Below are 21,999 nucleotides of genomic sequence, written 5' to 3'. Positions count from 1 at the left end.
TGGAACTATACAAACGAGTTTCTTGGTCGACCTTCCTCTCTCCCGCGTTCTCCAAGGAATATGCACGCTCTGAACCGCCCCCAACGCGGCGCGCAAGCCAACCACAGTAACACCAGCAGCATCAGTGAAAAAGTTGACGGAAGGTGCAGGGAATGCTTCGCTTTCAGATACATCAGATGTCCGAAGGAATAATGCTGGAATGGCCCAAAACTGGCACATGCGTCGTACCAATGGTAACACAGGTGTAGGATACAAATCTTGCATACATACCGCTTTTCTTTTTCTTAGCCAGTGTGAAAGGCGTAGTGGTTGCACAGTTGTTGGAATGCATTTTTATTTCATGAAGTAAGCTTTATGCAACAATCTGCTTTATCTTCTTGACACTTACTACAACACGTGTGATATAATATAAGGTCATTCAGCAGAATCGCTTGCAGTGCTCCGAAAACGACTAGACCCCTCGCGACCGAAAAGCGTCTGCGGCCTTTAGCCACGTCTCTTCAAGAAGAGGCTTGACACATGGCGAGCTGCCTGCGTGTTATCTTTAGCTTACGCTTGCGAACCAACTGTTTGTATCCGTGAAGGGAAACCTACAGGGTGGAATTTCGGAGCATCTGTGACTGCGCCAAACATACCGCCAGCGTTTGACAGCGCTTTTGGGTTCTTGGAACAGATACTGAATCAGCATAGATTCCATGTGGAACGGTTTCCCATCTGCCGAAACGCGCAAATGTCAAACATTCAGTGGTAAATTTCATCTTACTTCGCTCTTCTATAAGGGTGTTTATCTATTATTTTGCCTGAAATAAACTAATGCGGATAAAAATATTGCAAGTTTGTTCAGGAGCACTTTTGCGTGTGCTATGCGTCCGCAGCATTTTCTTCATTGTCCCCGGAAGTTGTTCAACAGTAGGGATCTTCATGCCCCTATATCGGGAACCAATCTAGCCGGACCAAATGCACAGAAAACCTACAATTCTTGTGACATGAATTTTTTCCCGCGAAAGGGCCAGTGGTTGAGGTATGGCTCTAACTTTGGTCTCTGCCGGGCACAGTTTATTTTCCCACGCTGGGCCACGACGTAGTTTCCGTTCCATTCTGAAATTCTGTGAGAGACGTAGTCATAAACTACTTCTGTGGTTAAAAATAAATTAGATGTTTCCTGACAGTGGTCTGTAGCAACTCTCATATTATCATTCGCGCGCAGAATATTAGCGTAATTGCTACTGTCAACATAGGTGTGACTTACTACGTTCAGAAACTTGCACTATCAACAGGGCCAAAAATGGGCAGCACGCTATAAATAGTGACACGGACTAGCCGAACACCCGCGCGTTTTTACTGAGAGCTGTTAACGGGAGCTGTAAAATGATTTTTGTCCGCTGGCGCCGTGTGGCGTCGGCACGGTGTCGAAAGTGTATCAGTGAATGGTCAGCAATGCAGCCCCCATGTGTACCACGAAGTGTTTCTATGACTAACACGTTGAAACGCATAGTTAGAAGCCGGTGCCTGCAGCGCCAGCGCGGCATCAACATACGACGGATATAGCGTAGCGTGAATAAGTACCCAGCTTGTTTACAGCGACGCACAAAGAAAGACTCGGCTATTGCGAAAGCAATGCATGGAATATAGTGAAACATCAGCAAAGCTTTTGATAGATTGCGGACAGTGGATAACCCGACACCTGGAACTTTCAAAAGATGCGGAAGCTTTCTTATGTTTTAGTTGTTATTACTGAACGCAGAAACAACCACTTCACAAAATCAAACGAAGGTGGACATGTTCCCGTTAACGCCCATCTTTCTTTATTGCCGTGCTTATTTCTTTCCCTCATTATTCATGCCAAATAAGCCCAAACTAGGCCCTCAGCAAGTCCTTTTATGCCTTATATAAAAACGCCGGCTTTGATGTCGTATTTTCTCGGATTCTCATAAGGTATGCGAACTTTTGTATGCAGTTGCCTGTGTGTTTCTAACGTAAGCGGTAAGCATTGTAGAGAATATTGCTACGGTATGAGCCGGGCAAGGAGAAGAGGAAGACGACGCTAGCTGGCGCAGCCTACTGGCGTCATGTTTACCTAAACATCAACCTCGTCCTATATATAAACACGATTCAACATTAACCGTAACAGTTTTGTGGTGGAGGTGCTGGGTAAAGATCGCGTTCCGCCTTGGTCAAAGAGCGACTAGCATAAGCCACAACGTGTTCAGCTCCTTGATGACGTTGCACTAGTACGGCACCGATGCCGATGCCACTGGCATCAGCGTTACTTCCGTAGGCAAGGGTGCATTGAAGTTACGCAATATGGGCCCCGATGTTAGAAAGTTTAGCTGGTGGAACGTGTCGTCGCATGCCGATGTCCAGACGAAAGGGACGCCTTTTAGGAGAAGACATGTGAGGGGCTACACCACGTTGGCTAATCTTGGGACGAAGCGACGAGAATACGAGCACATGTTCAGGAAGCTCATCAACTCCCGAACTGACTTTGGTGCTTCAAGAGAGCTGACTGCCTCAATATTCCATAGACCTGGCCTCAAACCATTTTTGTCGAACAAATTCCCAAGTACAAACGTCTCGATTTCACCGAAACGACATTTCTAGGAATTTAGAATCGAGCCGGTTTTTTTCGACACAATCCAGAACGAGACTGAGCCGTCGGTTGTGCTCAGTCAACGTGCTGCCATAATCCCCACATCATCTAGGTAGCAAAAGCAAATTAACATTTAAGTCCTAGGAGGATAGTGTCCATAAATCGTTCGAAGGTTCCTGGCACGTTATGAAGGCCGAACGGCATAACGTTAAGTTGATGGAGACTGTTCAATGTCACGAAGTTCGTTTCCTCCATATCGTCCGGGTGTATGGGCCCTGATCGCAAATCGAGTGATGAAATGTAGGCAGCGGAATGTAGACAATTAAATTGATGACATCATCAATTCTAGGAAGCGGAAACACACCCGCTTAAAAACACAACAGGAAACTTCAGTCTCTCGTATTTTGGGACGTTGTTTGTGTCGTTCAGTTGCCTGACGTTCTGTTGTCTGTAGTGTGACGTCCTGTAGCCGAAAGTTCTGTAGCTCTGCATCAATATTTAATTAAAAATTGACAGAGACCTCTTTACAGAAATTTCTTAGTACAAAAAAAAAAAAGAAAAATACATAAAAGAGAAACTTCCCTGCTGGGGATTCGAACTTGGGACCTGAGGATCCCGAGCCCAGCATCTTAACACTGCACCGCCCCAATTTTTTTCTTTATCACACGGAAAAGAAAACTGATGGTATATTGCAAAGTGGACACAACAACGCACTTAAATATCAGGCAAACACACACATGCATCCAACAAGTGGGTCTAGTCTGGCGGAGGTTCCTGCGCAGCGTGCACACTTCTTACATAAGCTGCACTTTCCCGAAAGAAGGATTTTGTAGATCGGGAGCTTTCGGCGCGGCGATCACACAGTATACATCTGCATAGCCTGTATAAACCAAGTACTATGAACATGTCATAGGGAGGACCACCTGTAACTTTGAACGGTAGAAAGCTAATTGACTATGGAGTGATGTCAATGTCCTTTTTAAGTGTCCGTTGGTGAATGTCCCCAAAAAATACAGCATCCCTACAGTCTATGAAACAGTGATCTATGATTTCGGCACGTGGACAGATTCGACAGTTTGTTGACCCCGGCACAAAGCGACCCCTCGAATTCAACTAAGCTTTAATAGGGAGTGTTTCCGAATGTAATTGAAAGAAAAACGTTTTTACTGCATGTGTCGCTAAGTGTGCATTTTGGCTTTGTCAACTGTAAGAATGTCTGTCTGCGCTGACGTTTACATTTGCATTTTAAGAGCCAAGATGCGCTTTCGCTCCACCGCCTCAACTGCCGCATCTCTAGCATAGCAAAAGTGTGGTTACTACCGACAGGTACATCGTGCAGTGCTAGAACATCGATTTTGCTGTACGATATCCATATTAAATAAGAAATTCAGAAATAGACAACGGTGACCGGGGACACTGTTAGGGTTGTTACTGCTAATTTTTACAGTTGTCTCTCGCTTTTTACACATTTGAGCGCGCATATAACGCGTGTGTTCAATGCAAAATGGCTACATAAACATTCGTGGATGAGTGTTCATTCTGATAGCACACTGGCTTCTCACGGCAGCGCTGTACCAGAATAATGAGACCCGAGCGAGACAGCTTTTCACGCAACTGTGAGGAACAACCCAACACTTCTTTTCCGCTTCGGAAAAGCTTATGCAATATTTCTGGGAAATGAACTAATATGCCAGTGTAACAGCACATGTAATTCCACAGAATTGTGTGCCAAATCTTACCAAATAAAATAAAACGGATACGCAGCCATTAACGCAGATGGTATGATTTTGATCAGGGGCCGATTTTGAGGAGGCGGGTAGGACGTTGCTGGTGCCTCGTCGTCGCTGCACAATTATAACTATTGGCCACGTCGACTTTAACACCGGTGTCGGTGCTATCAGCATTACTGGTTTCAGAGAAGCACGATTGAATTCCGCGCAAGAGAAAAGTACAGTGTACGCCACCAATGCGAGACTGACATACAATTTTAAAGTGGCGCGATGGAAAGCGCTTCTGTCGCGGGTCAGAACTTATGTCGCTGCGACAGAAAGTGGCACATTTCTAACGCCACGACTGAAAATGTGTAGTCCCTACAGAGAGTTTCTGTTGCGACCTCAGAATCGCTGTTGCGATAGAAAGTTGTTGCGACTTCATAAACTGTTGTCGCCACAGAACCTTCCTGTTGCGACTTGAAGATTCTTCGTCGTCGGGACGGAATCTTTCTGTTGCGACGACAGAATTTCTGTCGTAACATCAGAATTGCTGTCACGGTAGAAAGCTGTTGTCACGATTTCAGAGCTCTTGTTGTCGCGATAGAACGTTTCTCGTGCGACTTCAGACCTCTTGGTCTTCGCGACGGAATGTTTCTGTTGCGAAATCAGAATTTCTGTCGTGACGTCAGAAATGTCTGTCGCAACTATAGGAACGTTAGGAACTTCTGTAGCACAACAAAAATTTCTGTAGTCGCGACATAGATTTCTGTAGTTGCGACAGGAATTTCTGTTGTCTTTTTCAACTGGGCATGCTTTTTTGGGGACCACGTCTAGTTTCCTGTAATCAACACAGAACCGCCACGATCCATCGTTTTTGCTAAGATTATTGCTGCTACCCACGAATTAGATGACTCTTGAACAACACTTTTCCGTAGCATCTCTCACCTGTTGAGTGAGAACTGTCCACTCTGTCGAAGACCCGTGGCAAAGGTTCTGCCGAATGGGGAGTCCAGATCAATATTGAGTAGTGCTATCTCTAGCATTACATTTACATGTTCATCGCGTTTTTATTTCAGCACAAAATGTTTACTACCACGTAAATAAATATGTCAAGGCATCGTTGCACACCAATACTGTCCTTGCGGCCTGATGCATGAGGCACGCAAGTTCATGCTCATATATATATATATATATATATATATTTCGTCAAAGAATGATACATAAAATGTGGCTTACGTTTCCGTTCAATAGTTTTTCAGCCTCTGAAAGGTGTAAAACAACAAAGGCACTCCTACGCTCCGAAGTTCACCAATGACGTAGGACAGGTAAACAAAAATAACCACACGTCTCTCGTAACTAAATATCTGAAATTATTTTTAGCAGAGAAACCTTCAGTCAGTATACAATATGCCACCCATTTATGTCCCATCTCTATTCCTGTAAAAAGAATAGAAGGATGTAGCTCACCATCATGGATACTCAGGGGACTGTGATGCGCTCGTTCAGGTAAAGGCATCCAGCTTGACGTGTCTTCGTCGCATGACTGTGAAACACATGAAAGATGCAATGTTTATACGGTGCGGCTAACATTGTGCATAAACAAACTTCGCATAGCCAAAGAAGTCACGCATCATAATTTATCATTACAAGTTATTGCGCGTTGAGATTGTCGCTTATTGCATAACTAGAGTCTGGACATTCCATTTATGTCATCAGATGCCAGTCGACGCTTTATTAGCCATTTCTCTCGTGCAAAGTTCGCGCAATTCAAGACGGCTGCTTGCACCTTTGCCTAAACCTGGCCGCCATGATTGTCAGTGGCGCCGGCTAACACTCCCAGGGCTAGATCTCTTAAATGTGTTAAATAATTGTGAAAGTAGAAATAGGAATGGCCATAGCACTAGCTCAATGGCAGAACATTCCACTCGTTGTGTGAAATATGTGTGTGTGCCTCCCATTTGCGCCAAGATACCTTTTCGCACTGTTTAATTTCCTTTCTCCTTATTACTACTTGGTTCAATAAAACTTAGTAGTTAATTTCAGGTATACTTTTTCGGGGCTCACTGTCTGATGGCTATATATGGTTGCAAATGACAAAACATGGAGCCCATGCGGCCCCACTGCTATACTTACAGATTAAAAAAAGATTATAGGCGTATCACCCAGCTAGCATGAACACAATAACATGCCACGAAGACTGACCGAAACTTTTGTCATTTTGCCGTTCTGATTTCCGTGTTCCGGTTCACGTTTTATTTGCGCTTGATTGCACAACTTATGCGCCAGTAATAAGGTCCACCCACGTTTATAACCAGCAACCACATCTCATTCTGTATCGTCTAATGCTAGCTTGATAATAGGTTCAAGCGAGGTCTGAATGGAGGTACAAGAAGACAAAAAAAAAAACGGAAACTGGTACAGCTATTTCGTTCCAGCAAGGTGCACCCGTTCAATGTCAAACGAGCCTCCTCTTTTCTAGTCAAAGAAATACGTCTTTGCGAAATGCGGATATGAGGCGACAAATGAGCGGTTCAATTACAACACATCAATGAATGCAAAATTTATTGCGTGCATGTCACTGTTGTACCGTAAATAAAATCTTGTGAAACAGAAGCAACTAGGCGATAACGTAACTGTCATAACGAGTTCAAAATTTGATAATAAAGAGGTAGAAGTTTCTGCAAGACACGAAACATATGATTCAGATATTACTGTGCATGCATGAGAGACAGATTTTTAACCAGAACACTCTCCACCACAGAAAAGTAGAAATAATTACTCTTCCCACGTGACAGCTTTGCCCGCTATTGCCACCGAATAACACACATCCCTCTATTTTTCTAAGGTTTGGTGGTGGTAAAAAGGTATTCATCGGCGACAGTAATTTGACCTCGGTGGCAAGGCTTCGTGTGTGGGGGAAAAATGAAGACATTAGATTATCCGAGTATTCTCAGAAACCTTCGATAGTCAATTTCTCTTTAATAGGAATACCCCTAAAGGTAGAAATTTAGCGTGGGGACGAGATCTTTTACAGCGTAAACTGTCCTGAGTTGACATCCCTGGTCGTCTGATGAACGCCGGTGTACGTCAAATCCTTCGCTGGACTCCAAAAATCATTTGCGTGAAAACACTCAAGAAATGGAGAAGTCTCACGTACCGCGTACTAGGATTAGTCTCACGTACCAGGATTTAGAACTTACGTCCAGCCGATTGGCAGCCAGGGATTCTACCTTCATTATGAGGCCCTTTTTTATACTTGTTGTTTACTGCAGCGACTGCGGAGAGCGACAAGTTTAATGATATTAAAAATAGGGTGGCCGTGCTGAGGTATATTCCTCTAGCCAGCTACTCTGCCCTCACGAAGGAGAAAGGAAAGAGGGGGCCCTATAACGTAAAACGACTCCAATATGTTCTTATTTCAGTCTGCTGACATCAAACTTGCATAACCGCCGACTCAAGGATCGGGTGGTCACCCGCAGGGTTGTCTGAACAGACCAATCAAACACTCTCCTCGTTCATAGGAGGGCACTTTTGTTAGCTTGAAAAACAAATAACATTGGCTACACTGAGCGGATTGTCTGATCTAATTGGCTGAGAAGAGGCGAGGAGCACGCTCAAGTGGACAGTGATTCGATGGGGCCGAGCCACTGCACTGAAAATCGATAACCGAATCAAGATGGTGGTGCCGGCGTTTGCGATTGGTGCGCTTCACCTTACTTAGTTTGCAGTGGCTCGCCGTAAATCAGAGCGGCATGCAACGGAAGCTTACGAATGACGCTGAAACGGATCCTCAGCAAAGAACAGTTGGCAGAACGAGGTCGTAAACGTGTCCAAAGTGCTCGAAACGTTACACGGCCACGCAAAATGTTTTATTAAACGCAATTGAACCAATGCTCTCCGGCACATGCAAGTCGCCAGTGCCTGAGCAATCGGCGGTAGCCATCTTTTATTCCTTTCGGAACGGGGCGGCCTGCGGCTATTCAGAAGAAAATTGAGTTTTGTTCGGCATAATAATGCGTCTTTATGGCATTCGCGTCACTTTGACGCGGTGAACTTTTGCGGTTTTGTGACGTCGCGTGGCAGGCTGGTGAAGTGGGTGCAGCGCCAAAACTTTGGCCAATAGCCGAGGACAAATGGCGAAAAGGCTTCGAATCACAAATAACTATTTTTTCTTTTGTCCAATCAAATCATGCATAATCAGTTTATACACGTCATACCAGATGGGGAGCTATCACGGGTTTCACGACGTCGCGTCACAGATAGGTTAAGTGTGGGTGGTCCAAAAAAATGTTGACCAATCGTGGAGGGTTGATTGCAGAATTGGAATAGAAAAGTTTGGAATAGCTTTAAGTTATAGCGCCCAGGAACGCGACGGGTGACAATGACGACAGATGGAAGATGCAATAAACATAACGGGCAAGTCTAACTGAAAGCCTAGAGTTTAGACCCGTACTTCTTTATGAACTCGGTTATGGTCTGGATGACCGGAAACCTAGGTATGCAGTCACACATAGGGCACAATATTTCCTCTTTTGGCAACGTCTGACTGCCAAGGCGGGCAAGATCATTAACCAACCTCCGGTGCTCCTGTGTGAGCATTGCGCATTCTACAGTAGCTAAGAATAGTGACCGGGCACAGCGTGATAGTGCCACGCGCTGATATGATTGGCTAACTCCCGTTCAACATGTGTGCTCTGAAGAGAGTTGGCATCGGACTTCTTTCGTTTTCTTGGAGCTCCTCAGTTGAGGAGCCGGTCCTTAATTAAGTTTTCGTAAACATGTAATGACGATGATTGAGCCCGTCTGCTTATTCGTGATAAGACGTCTTCTTTAGCGCTTCGCTTCTTCTCATGTTTGCTGGATGACGCGGACGTCGTCTAGCGTTCGGCAGTAACGAATCTATCAGTAAGAAGCCAGAGCGTTCCTTTAGTATCACCAGTGGCTAAGTCCGGATCGGCTGTGGGGCGACTAAATCCGGACCGGTGGTGGGGCGGAAAGCCCCACCACCGGGAGGCACAACTACGAAGGAATACGATTCTCACTATTACTTTGCAAAAGGCGATAACTCGCTTGCACATGCGGAAGTATAACGCATACTGAGCGCTATATTTTCATGGGTATCGCATTCGTGCTTTGGTCTGGGGCGAAACTTTTGTTTTCAGTTTAAAAACAGCATTCTAGTACAGCCGACTTACAGAGTTCTGTAATTGGCCCATTCGACAACGGCACGTAATAAACGTTATACATTTACCTGTGCTGGTGTTCAATATTGCATTCACTATTGAAGCCTACCAATTCAGACATAAACTCTATTGAAAATTTTCAGATGAAAGCGTCCAGATTTAGGTTAATGCACAGGGTGCTGCAGAATATACGTTCGCAAGTGTTCAACGATATCGGACGCAGGATAAAAAGGTAATTTTCTCGGGATTGCCTTTACCACGAAGGCATAGACGCGCGAAGGTATGGGAGCAACTGAGTCCTGAAAGATTATAAAATAAAATTTCACAGGAAGTGTAGTGACAACCAACCGGTGAGCTGTGCCGCACTGTCTGGCTGATGCTGACGAAAACGTTCTTTATTGAATTTTAAAAAGCCACAGTTCCGCCCAGTGGGCGAAGCATCGATTGGCGTAGCAAATTAGTACACAGCTATATGAAGTAAGGATAGCAGGATTATCCGTCCCATAAGCAAAGAAACGTTCGCTTAGTAACTGAATTAACCAGCATGGCGTTCACGCGCAGAAGCAAATACTAACACATCACACTCGAGGAGCGCGGACACTCGCTGTGGAAACGCTGGTGTGAGCAAGCGCGGGAGCAGCAGCGAGCGAAGTGGCGTTCATGCGCTCTATCGCTTCAGTGCAAGAGCGGCAAGAATGTATGAGCCGTCTGCAGATCTCCTTGAGAGTAGAACATCTTTATCAATAATATTTGAATGGCGAGAGCAGTGTGGGAGGAACCCACAGTCCTGGGTCCCTAAGATGATTCCGGCGATGTTTCGAGCCCGTTGTATCACAGCTCGGAGGACCTCGAAAGATACGGCGCGCGCGACCGCGCAAAATACGCACTTCTTGGCGGAGTCTAACTCCCTCCCGCGCTGCCTCCCCGCTTTTCTCCATATATGGGCGTCTTGCGCTGGAGTTTGAGGTATAGTAGCGGCGCTTGGTGCAGGCGCGCGAAATGTTATCTGGGTAGCACCAGCTTGGGTAGTATTGAGCCCTGGTTGTGACGAAGCTCGTTTCTAGCCCGAGTTTTGCGTCGATTCGACTTATTTTTCTGCCCTGTTGTGAGTGCGAGAAGGCTCGTCACTTCTCATAGACCACGCCGACCACGCTGCGAGCTCGCCGCAGCCTATAGTTTAACGAAAACGGACCCTTTGTGAGGCGTGATGCTGAGAGCAGAAGGAATTGGCGACGCCGATCCGGAGAGACCTAGCTCAGCCTAGAAAAAGCGTCACCGTCTGTACTTCTGCGTAGTGGAATGCCATGAACAAGAATTCTAGACCTGAATCCTAACATCAGATTCTACCGTTTTCCTTCTAGGCCTCACGAAGCGGAGCGTCGGGCGCGCTGGATAGCTGCAGTTCGTCGCACTGGGTAAGCGAAAGTTCGCGCCATGCTAACTGATTCACCTGTCTTGAAGTGCTTGATTATCTGCATGCTAAACTTCAGTCTTTTGTACCTACAGTTCCGACGGCAGACCGACATAGTACCAGACATGGCTGGTGATTCACGATTCGAGATCCGGCCACAGCGACAATTAACAATTCGACTGGTGCGAAGTGGTGAAGTGACCAGGTATGTGCAAATGAGCACAAATGATCGGGCTGATTCGGTGACAATTCACTACCCCACTACGAGCAGCACAGGTTAGAGAGTTAAATGTGCTCATCCTCGACCTCAAGCCAGCACGTTGAGGCAGCGCAGCATGTTAGTATTGATTACAACACATCGATGTTCGAGCGCTGTCATTAAAAGCTACATCAAGCGAGCAGCGCACAAGCTCGCGCTGCAGCGCGATTCGCACCTACGTTACTGCGAGCCCATATGCATCGCATCAGTTATTTACCAGTTGCTAAAGGGACAGATGGTCGCTACTACAGTGCAGGCATAACTACTTGTCTAGCGGCATGCAGTCAACAAAGATTGCAGGAGGCCCGCCGGTTCGCTAAATGTCGAAAGACCACTGCCGTCGCGGCGCGTACGATCGTACAGTTCCGTACACATGATGTCTGCTTATCGCTGCGGTAAATTCGTTTATAGCCAGGGGCGTAGCCAGGGGGAGGGGCTTATGGGGCTTCAGCCCCCCCCGAAATGTTTTCGTGCTGTCATGCGCCGCCGACCAAAACAACTCCCGGCGCCGGAAATCATGCTCGATTTTGTCTAGAATGTCCTTAATTCACGCTCGAAAAGACATATTAGCGCGAACATTGCGAAATCTGGCTGGATTTCGCGGAAACGCCCATGCATCGGGAGTCACATATCGTACCGCAAGGAGCCCCACCGAGCACAAAATTTCAAGGGCGTTTTGATGGCGAGCGGACTCGTCTCGGCATCTCGTGGAGGCCGCGGAATCTACGGAGCGCTTGGATTTCAATTCTACAACTTTGTGGGCATAAAGTTCTCATAACATTTTGATGCGAAAGGTGCATTGACATTTCCAAAGTCATGCTTTAGATTTTCAATTCCGGAACTTTGTGGGTTTAATGCTGTTGTAAACATTCGACGCCAAAGGTGCATCGACTTTTCTAAAGTCCTACATCTGGCCATACAGCGAGACAAGCCAAATCAACATCCTATCAGACAAGTTGACAAAGCACGCAGCGAAGTCCGATGAGACAAAGCGTTGTGGTGGTTCATTTGTGCCGTCAGGTCGCAGAAAAGAATATGAACATTTTTTTTCACCTGCGCCAAAGCATTCATGTCAAGACACTAAAGCCACCATTGTAACTAAGTTCTTATTCATTTTTCTACCTGGACTTTTATTCGCGAGGATACATTGAGCCTCTTTCTTTCTTTTTGTTTTTTTGTTCTCGCAACCCGCGGGCTGCCGATCCAGCCAGAGCGCATGCGTTTTTCTCGTGCTGCATCGACAACCGCGCGGCGCACTTGGATGCGCGTTCGTTTTTCTCTGGCCGACTACATTTTCGCCTGGCAGTTTTGGACGCTTTCTGGCTAGCAGACGAGAAAAAGAAACAATGCATAGTCGCTCGCCGCCAGTACTGCGAGGACTCGGCGGATTGCAACGCGTTCGCTTGAGCGCAACCTCTCCGGAATATTTTGTCTCGCCGGTGTAGGGTACCGAGCAGTATGCGTATGGTTTTCTGTGGACCAAGCGTCACACGTTTTCTTCGATATTCCTTCGGTAGCCACATTAGGTGCCCAAAGTAGGCATTCGAGTGTAGCCAACATGCTTTCCTTTGCGTTATTCTACTTCGCCGCCCCCCGCCCCACAAAAGAAGAAAAGAAGACATTGTTGCGGCGCAGCGAATTGTCGCATGGTGAAAGTTCGATTTTGTTACTTCTTTTGCGGAAAGTAATGGGCCACGGGACGCTTCAGTTGCCGGATGCTATTTTATTATTGCAATAGCAGCTATATGAAGACTCCAGGCCCATTCCTGCCGTTGCCCTCACGTTCCGTATAAATGAAGGCCAAGGCCGATAACATCGTGACCGCGCGCCGCATGCTCTATGTGCGAGGGAAGGCATGGGGGGGGGAAGGGGGAGGGGGTGAGCCGACGACGGTGGCTCAGTCTTGTGTGCGCAAGGGAGAAAAGCGGGGAGGAAGCGCGCCGCCTTCCGTCGCACGCGATACATTTTGGCAGTGGAGGGAGGGGGGGGGGGGGTGCTGTGATCTGTGAATCTGTGGTCGCGCAACCTGTTTATTTGCCTTGTTTGACGTATTATATATAGTGACTTTTTCTTAGGTACGTGGATTTATTGGAGACTTATACGTATATTTAAACATGTTGTTGCGAGGTTTTGTGTATATGCGGAGTGAACTTTGTTTCCAGTGACAATTTTTTGCCCTGTATCAAGCTGTATCTTCACATTTGTATATTCCATTGTATCTTCGCATTTCTAATGTACGAAGGGGAGTCAAATGAATGTGAGACAACCCGCCCCGCGCAATAATGGTTCGGTTCATTATTTTCGAGGCATGCGCGTAGCACATACGCTTCTCATTTACAAGTGACATGCAGAGGTGAGGTTAAATGTTCTTTAATGCTCTCATACACTGGGTTGAACATGGTTGCGTGACATAATGGACACTCCAAAAGTTGAACAGCTTGGTGTCATGAGGTTTTTGACAAATGAAGATGTTTCCCAAGAGGAAATTATTCGCCGTATGGCTGCCGTATGAGTTGAACATTTCGTTTCATTGGCCACTGTGAAGCGTTGTAGCAAACTGTTCAAAGAAGGACATGAAAGTTACTAAGACGATCCATGGCCGGGCCAAAGCCACCGTGCAATCACCCCCAACACAGTTGAAAAGACCGTGGTTGCTCAGTGGCTATGGTGTTGGGCTGCTGAGCACGAGGTCGCGGGATCGAATCCCGGTTACGGCGGCTGCATTTCGATGGAGGCGAAGTGCGAAAACACCCGTGTACTTAGATTTAAGTGCGCGTCAAAGAACCCCAGATGAGGGTGACGACTTTTTGTCTGTAATTGTGACCGGGGATGACTAATGGTGCCGCTATTAGTAGCCTGAAACACTACGGCAAAGCTTACAGTGGAAACATTTGAATTCACCACTCCCAAGGAAAAGAAAGGCCGTCATTTTTACCGGAAAAGTGTTGACTTCTTTTTAGATCGTTAGGGGCCATTATTGATCGAATATTCTAAACGTGGAGAGACTCTAAATCGTTTCAGATATTGTGAAAGGTCGGATCGGCTGCGTGTCGCAATCAAGAACAAACTACGTGGAAAATTGAGCATTGGGAACATCTTGCTTCACGACATTGCCCGTTCCGACGTCACTGATGTGGTTAATACAAAACTGGCAAAGTTCAAGTGGGAAACGCTGCAACATCGCTCATGCAGCCCAGACATGTTGCCTTGCGTCTTCCACATTTGGTAAAATTTGAAAAAAATTGCTCAAGGGAACCAGAGTCGTGTCGGAAGATGACGTGTAGTCATTTACAGATTTTTGAGGCAGCAACCCAAGGAGTTTTATGAGACGGGAATTACGCGACTCGTTAGTAGGACAAGTGTCTAAATACTCATGGTGACTACTTTTAAATAAAGTACCCCGTTTGTCATATATTCGCATTGGCTCACTTTCATTTGACTCGCCCTCGTATATTTTGCAGAACTCCTGCTTTTTATATGTGCTCTCTGTTGCGACTATAATTTCGGAGCAACTACTCGCAATACACAACCGGTGACAGCTGCTCCTGCGCAATACATTCTAACAAAGGACAGCGTCATTGAGATTTTCCCCTGGTCGTTGCATATGTAGGAAAAGGTAAACAAGGTTGTTGAATGGCAGATATATATATATATATATATATATTGATCCCTCGACTAATTCTATAAGGAGGAGGCCGAGCTGCAAAGCGAGCCCCCCACGAACGAAATTTCTGGCTACGCCACTGTTTATAGCAAGCATTTCCTCGCGTTTGTGCGCCTGAATCTAGCAGCGCGCAAACCTTACTTGAAGTTCAACTTTATACGCAACTCGCTTCACTTGCGATCGACACCGCGCTAAAACTTCGTCGCTTATTTCTCGAACGGCCTACACGTATTCGGCGTTGCATAATTTATTGCCTTTACGCAGCGTGCCACCTCTAAAAATATCTTCAGCGCCCGATATTCGCTGCAAGCCGTGGTACTACAAAACCGAAAGTGGCGGGTCCATATTGTAAACGTGCTTTCCGAAGCAGAGGACCGAGCTTGGTACTACCCAGTTCAGGACAGAGGGTGCTTTTTAGCGCCATTTTTGCAGCGCCCCCTAGGCAATGCAAGATCCCCATGGCGCGATCGTCAGTTACCCTAGCACCCGGTCGCGAAATACGCAGTAGCTACCGGAGCACAACGCCGCCTTCCCGTGCCCCCGTCCCCCCTCCCCGCCCGCGCCGGCTTTCCGTGCGACGAAAAAAAAAAAATGCGTTTGCTCTCCGCTTTCTTCGCGCGCGCGCGCCAGATTGAACTGCTTTCGTGGGCTTCCCCCATGCTTTCACTCGCACATACACCAAACGACGCGCGGCAATGGTGTTATAGTCGTTAGGCTTTATGCGGAACATCACGGCGATGGCAACGGCAAACATGCGCTTGGAGTGTCGATATAGTTGGTGTGGCAATAAAATTGTTGGCCGGTTCCCCCGCTGCGGGAGTCCGCTGGATCTTGCAGCCTCTCTTGCTCTCTTGGTCAGCTCCTGCTCATCTTTCGGACTTACGTTGGATGGCATTTTCCCTCACTGCGCAATCGTTGGTTATTCTATTCTTTCTATTTCTGTATTTTCTTGTCAGGCCCATACCATGTGCTACAGATCCACCTCTACGCGACAGTGTCGGAATTGTGGCTCACTGTCTCCTGGGCAGATTTCGTGTAGTCCGTTTGTGCTTGATTAAGCGTTCGTTTCTATTCTCTGCATTATTTTTTGTTCTTTGCGTTATTAGTTACTCGGTGACGAGTATTTCCTTTTGCCTAGCCTATGGTCTTCGAGAAATATCTGATTGTATGGTCTAGATCTTTCTTCGCGGATCCACAATGTCTTGAGCGTGCAAAGCATGCGCAGGCGCAGCTTCGTCGTCGTCAACCTGTGAGGAACGGCTCTCTATGTACTTTTTAGTATCCATCGATGTATTGATTAGACAGGTAACTGTAAAACTTAGGGTAACTTGTGAATCGGAAAGGTCAGTCGTTTTAGCCTAATTCAAGACGTGAATCTGGTCATTGGAGGGGCTCATAACTGGTTTCAGGCATAGCTGACGCGGCTTATCTATGCCTCGAAGTAAATCACAGCCCAATTTCGTATTAAAAAAATGGGGCTGCAAGCACAAGATAAAACGCACGCAGCGCACCTAAAGGAACTTAGCTCTTGCCAGAAATTCTTAAAGTATAGGGAAATATGACGATAAACAGCACTGTAGCACTCCTATGAAAGAACTGACCATCGGAAGTGAAAGACGCAAACGCTTTTCATAATTATTGAAATAACATTATCATTCACTGCTATTACCTGCGGAGGCTATAATGTAAAACTATTCCAAACTTTTCGAATTCTGCGATCGGCCCTCCGCGATTAGTCAAAACCTTTTTTGGACCACCGCCATTTCACCTGTCTGTTACGCGACTTCACGAAAACCGCGATAGCTCCGCATCTGATATGACGTGTACACAATGATTATGCATGATTTGACCAAACAAAAGAAAATGGTTACTTCTGATTCGACGCCTTTTCGCAATTAGCCCTCGGCGATTGTGAAAAGGTTTCGGACTTCACTCACTTCACCTACCTGTCACGCGACGTCACAAAACCGCAAGGAATCACCGCGTCAAAGTGACGTGTACGCTTTAAAGATGCATTATTATGTCGAACAAACCTGAATTTCCTTCTGAATAGCCGCAGGATGCCCCGATCAGAAAGGAATAAAAGATGGCTGCCGCCAATCGCTCCGACACTGGCTACTTGCATCTGCCGGATATCATGTGTTTATTTGCGCGTAATAAAACTTTTTACGTAGCCGTCTAACGTTTTCGAGCACTTTCGGTACGTTTACCACCTCGTTCTGCCAACTCTTCTTTGCTGAGCATCCATTTAGCGTCATTTTTCAGCTTCCGTTGCATGCCGCCACGATTTTCGACCAGCGACCGCATGCTAAGTAAGGGAAAGCGGACCAGTCGCACATGCTGGCACGACCAACTTCATCTGGTTGACGATTTTCAGTGAACTGGCTCGACCCCGTCAAATCCCTCTCCACTTGAGTGTGCTCGTCACCTCGTGTCAGCCAACTAAAAGAACTCGCTCTGTGTAGGAAATGTTATTCGTTTTTCAAGCAAACAAAACTTATTTCCTATGAACGAGAATAGCGTTTGATTGGTCCCTTCAGACAACCCTGTGGGCGACCGCCCGATGCTTGCGTCGGCGGTTACGCAAATTTCACGTCAGGAGATAGGAATACGAACATATTCAAGGTAACAGACTTGGGTGCCCGACTATAGACATCCTACACCTAAATTTTCTCTCTCTCTCTCTCTCTTTCACTCCCCATTCCCCTCTCCACGTGTAGGGTAGCAAACTGGACTCAGTCTGGTTAACCTCTCTGTTTTTCCTTCTTCCCTTCTCTCTCTCTCTGGAATAGCTTTACATTATAAGGCCCTGTCTACGATATTCATTTCGTTGGCGTATTTGTCTGCTTTTGTCACTTCCAGTGTACAGTTATTAAGTACAAATTTATTTCGTAGGTTTGTCGTATACAGTAATAGAAGCTCCCTCGCTGCCTTTTGTTTCTAAGTGCATATTTATGCACATATCATTTATTTACACTTTGCCGTATTGTCGCTGTGATTGTGAATACTAACTAGCATGGATCCCAACAAGGCTCGAACTCTGAATCTAAGTGTTTCGCGCAATATTTCCTGCGTACTCTTTCTATATGAATAAATGAGAAATTGAGAGTTGCAGCTATCCAGGCTCATAGAAGACGCTTTCAGTGGTGAGTCTCTACGCCTCGCAGTCAGACGAATATGAAGCAAGCGAGATCGCGGCTTGAAGGGACAGTCGATTCATGCTCGCCCGACGGTCAGCTGTAAAGAGACGTGAAAAGCGTAAGGCGATTTTGGGTTTGTGTTCTTCGCCGGCGCCTTTTGCGTACTCTACATTTTATGTAGGAACATTTCATGAGCAATGGAAAAGAAGTTGATGAAGCGTAGTTAGGAATGAAGGCCACGAGGCACTTTCGTCTTGTGCGATTTCTCGTTCACCATGATTTGTTTTGAAAACGTAATTGCTTAATTAAATGCTCGCACAGCATATTCTTCAAATACTACGCAAGTCATGTGGAAAGAAGACGGAAGAATTCATAACACTTCCGCGGTATAGAACAGCAATGAATAGAGCGTGACAACCGACCACTAAGAATAAATAGCTTACAATCATTTTTTCGTGTTTACATATGGTGGATCTAGAGTACCTGCTTTTAAAGCTTATCAGTTTTAGCCATAGTATACCTAACACAGACGTTTCGGCTTTGAATTTAGTGTAGTGCTGAAAATTTGCAGAAGACCGAAGTCGCCTCTCGACTCCAGAAAGCAATATCATCATATTTCTCTGTCCGTTTTGTCACACAATCTATTTTCCTAGTTCGCGTGGGGCGTTCACCTCTTACTTGTCCTTTTAAGTGAAAGCTATTTATCGTCGAGCAACAAGCACAAGACGGAAATTCATTGCCTCAGCTACAAGCCGAAAATATAAAGTAAATTTGCCCCTACGAAAGAGAGCATAGCGAGATAAAAAGCTTATCATTAAGAGCAGCCTTTGTCCAGCACGTTACAGTGAGAGGGCAAATAATACTCTTCGTTGTTCGTGAATGGCACTGCGAAGATAGTACAGCACCACGGCGCTGTCTTCCGCCGTACAGAGACAACACGATGCGCGTACGTGGGACAACGGAAGGCACCCGCCCGGGCACTCTGAATCGCTTCTCCCTATGGGCATTCCACGTCACCTTTTTGAAGAACAAGACTCGGGGTTGTTTCGCGGTCCCCAGCATAAAGCGAAGAGCAAAAGTGAACGTGGAGGATGTGCTCTAGAGAAACCGTAACGTTAAGCCAGGAAACGAAGGGGAAGCAGAGTCCTCTATCATCTGCAAGATGATGCTATTCCTAGACTCTCGACGCGCTGATGACAACGCTAGCGCTCAGTCTTTCTTTTTTTTTCCCGGACTACCGGTGAACGTGCAAGTGAATGCTCCCGCCGAAACGGCTCCAAAGGGTGTCATTAACAAGGATAACATGTCACCGCGCTGGGGCCCCCTTGAAATTCTCAGAGGGAAAATATGAGCAGAAGTAGACAAGCGAAATGCTATGGAGCAAGCCTAGACCGTCCCCATCGTGTCCTTGCTCTGGCGCTAGAGTTGTTGACGTCTCTGCGCTATCGTTGTTACTCGCGGCGCCCTGGAACTGTCAGGCCTGATTTCGACTCCATGTATGTCGTGCAGGCACGGAGTTCAGGTCCCCGACTCGAGTTACTCAAGTGATATGCCACCTTGGAGTCTTAGTTAGGGTGTTGTCCTCGTATACTTAACGGTAGGGATGCATGCAAGGAACATTTTGGCGAGCACTACTCTAGGCGACTCGGTAACGTACGCGGCAACAAAAGCGCTAAATTATGTAAAGAATATGCGTGCCTACGCGTGGCTTCACTAGCTCTTTAATGATTATCATTACAGCATTGAAGTTTGATGGAGTTGAGCAGACCGAAATGCATGATGCAGACGGACAACATCCGAGAGGTGATATATTCACCAAACGAATGCCACATGCCGCTGCTGAAATTTCTTGACACGTTAACTTAGATCTTCGCGTCTGTTTGAGCTTATAGTTTCTCTACAGTAGCACTGATGTAGTTTATTCCAATCTTTGAGTGAATTCAACCGAATTATATAAAGTGCAGTTTAAGTCAATTGGCAGTAAGGGTGTCGAGAAAAATAAAATATTTGAAAATTGAGCGACAACTGAGGCTCTGTTTCTGATCTCTCTGGGCTGCGAAACTTTTTACCATCTCTAGACGATTTATCGAGCACTTACAACAAAATCTCCGCTGCGATCACATAGTCTGGTTGAATGAACCAATTCGAAAGGGTAAATATTGAATAATGCCATTTGTCTTCAAAAAGACAGCCAAGATACTGATGTTCATTGGTCCATTGACAACCATGGAAGCCTCACTCATAAATAACGAGTCTCAAGGGTGTATGACTAAATTTCCTTAGATGCAATCACAAGGTCGTACAACATTTTCACAGTATAGTGGTGCATCAGAAATGACGCATGGAAGCCTGCCTTTCGACGGAATATTTGTCTTCTTCGCCTCTCTTTGCTATTTTCGCGTATGTACCAAACAGATCCATAAGACAAAATATAATGGAACTAGACACAACAAAGTCTGTTCTAAGAAAAGTGTCGTCAGGTCTCGTTCCTTGCTTTTCTTTCGTGTCATATATTGGGACGCTCTACGATGCTTGCTCTTCTGGGAACATTGCCAGAGTTCGGGACATTTTTTCTTGAAGACATAGGTAGGGAACTCCGCATAAATTATTATCAAATCAGCAAGATGACTGCAAGATTACGAACTCTGATTGTTACCACAGCACAAGGCATCTCGCCGCAATTACGTGTTTATATCGATTTGGCACAGCCTGACCGCTATATAGAACTTCGAGAGGTGCCACGTGCAATGCGTGGGTTTTCCGCAACGAGTGTAGTGGTTGTCCGAAACCCTACCTTTTCTCTGCATATGGTAGTTTTATGGAGCGAAGAGTGGGAGCATGTCTTATTACTGCAAGTGGCGGCATTTGCCTCCATAACATCAGTGGTCCTTAAGTGGTGATCCATGATCCACTTACTCTTATTAGATAAAGAAGTCGAATGGCGCAGGTGCGTCGCGTAATCTCAGTGATCTGACTAATCGGAAAGGTATGTTACCGCGCTCTTCGCAGCACGTGCAACATGCTCGATGACCGCACGACCCTCCGGGTGTATTACACCGTAGGCAATAGAAAGCATTGATCTTGCGTTCCTATGTTCCTTTCTGTTGAACCTTCTGTATTGGTAACGCACTTACGAACCTGCTGTTCGACTTCCAAGCAAGGGAGTACAGGCTTGCATTTTTTCACCTGCCTATTTAAAATCCTTGCGAACAATGCATTACTACGACGTCAGGTTGACAGTAACATCAGGCTGACAGCAACATCCGTTTTAGCAGATCGCCATCGCCATCTATATCCTGGAATGGTCTTCTTTTAGTTTAAAGAACCCCCGCGTTATAAAAAAAAACATTTATGTTGTCGAACGTACGAGTCGTATGAATAGAGCACTCTGCGCTTTCTGGTGCATTGTAGTACACTCAATAGGTTATGAAAGAGGAATGCGTAGAATGGAACGCAATACAATGTCGCAAGTGTAATTTGGCACTGAACCTTTGCGAAAATTCTCGACACAAAGGAACCTACCTGCGGTGGTTTCGCTGAATTGGTCTTTGGTGTTCCGAAGAGCCTGTTGGGCATCCGCGCACCGTCAGCCGCCTCAAGGAGATCCTCTAGTCCTTCGATATACTCGATGGCGTTGCGCAAAATTTCGACCTGCACAAGGCAACAGACACGTCAAAAGAGTCAAGATTGTTGCACGAACAAACAAGCTTCAATAAAATGCAAAAGCGCAACTGAAAGCTTGTCTTAGATAAGCCTCGATTGCCGATTGTCAATGTTTGTTTTTCAATTCACCTTCAAAAGTACCTAGGAGCGGAGACTCGTACGGAGCCAAAATTTGGAAGTCACATGCGTGTGCACAAAAGGGATAAATAGTGGGCGGACAAGCGAAGCCTAAACCTTGAGCCAACTTTCTGATAAGGATACTTGAGTAAGGATCATTGCAAAGGTACCCCTTTGTCAATATCCTCCTTTTCTGACGAACTGCGGTCACCTTGTAAAAACGTCTCCTCCTAGTTCAGGCTGCGCGTATTCACCACTGT

The 21,999-nt window shown here is 46.1% G+C and overlaps 1 protein-coding gene across 2 annotated transcripts in view; it reads right to left on the bottom strand.

Moving 5' to 3' along the window:
• Positions 1-21,999, bottom strand: part of nau (myogenic-determination protein nautilus) — a 114,213-nt gene that overhangs the window by 45,914 nt on the left and 46,300 nt on the right. Inside the window, exons 3-5 of one of the 2 annotated variants that reach the window (XM_055065209.2) lie at positions 21,482-21,610; positions 5,770-5,845; positions 5,539-5,564 (exon numbers count right to left, since the gene is read on the bottom strand). In XM_055065209.2, coding sequence (XP_054921184.1) covers positions 5,539-5,564; positions 5,770-5,845; positions 21,482-21,610 — 231 coding nt within the window. The remainder of the gene's footprint in view (positions 1-5,538; positions 5,565-5,769; positions 5,846-21,481; positions 21,611-21,999) is intronic. The other variant, XM_050168742.3, reaches the window with a different exon arrangement.

This window comes from Dermacentor andersoni, chromosome 10 (assembly GCF_023375885.2).
Source record: "Dermacentor andersoni chromosome 10, qqDerAnde1_hic_scaffold, whole genome shotgun sequence".
NCBI lineage: Eukaryota > Metazoa > Arthropoda > Arachnida > Ixodida > Ixodidae > Dermacentor > Dermacentor andersoni.
This window is presented reverse-complemented; position numbering and strand designations above follow the sequence as displayed.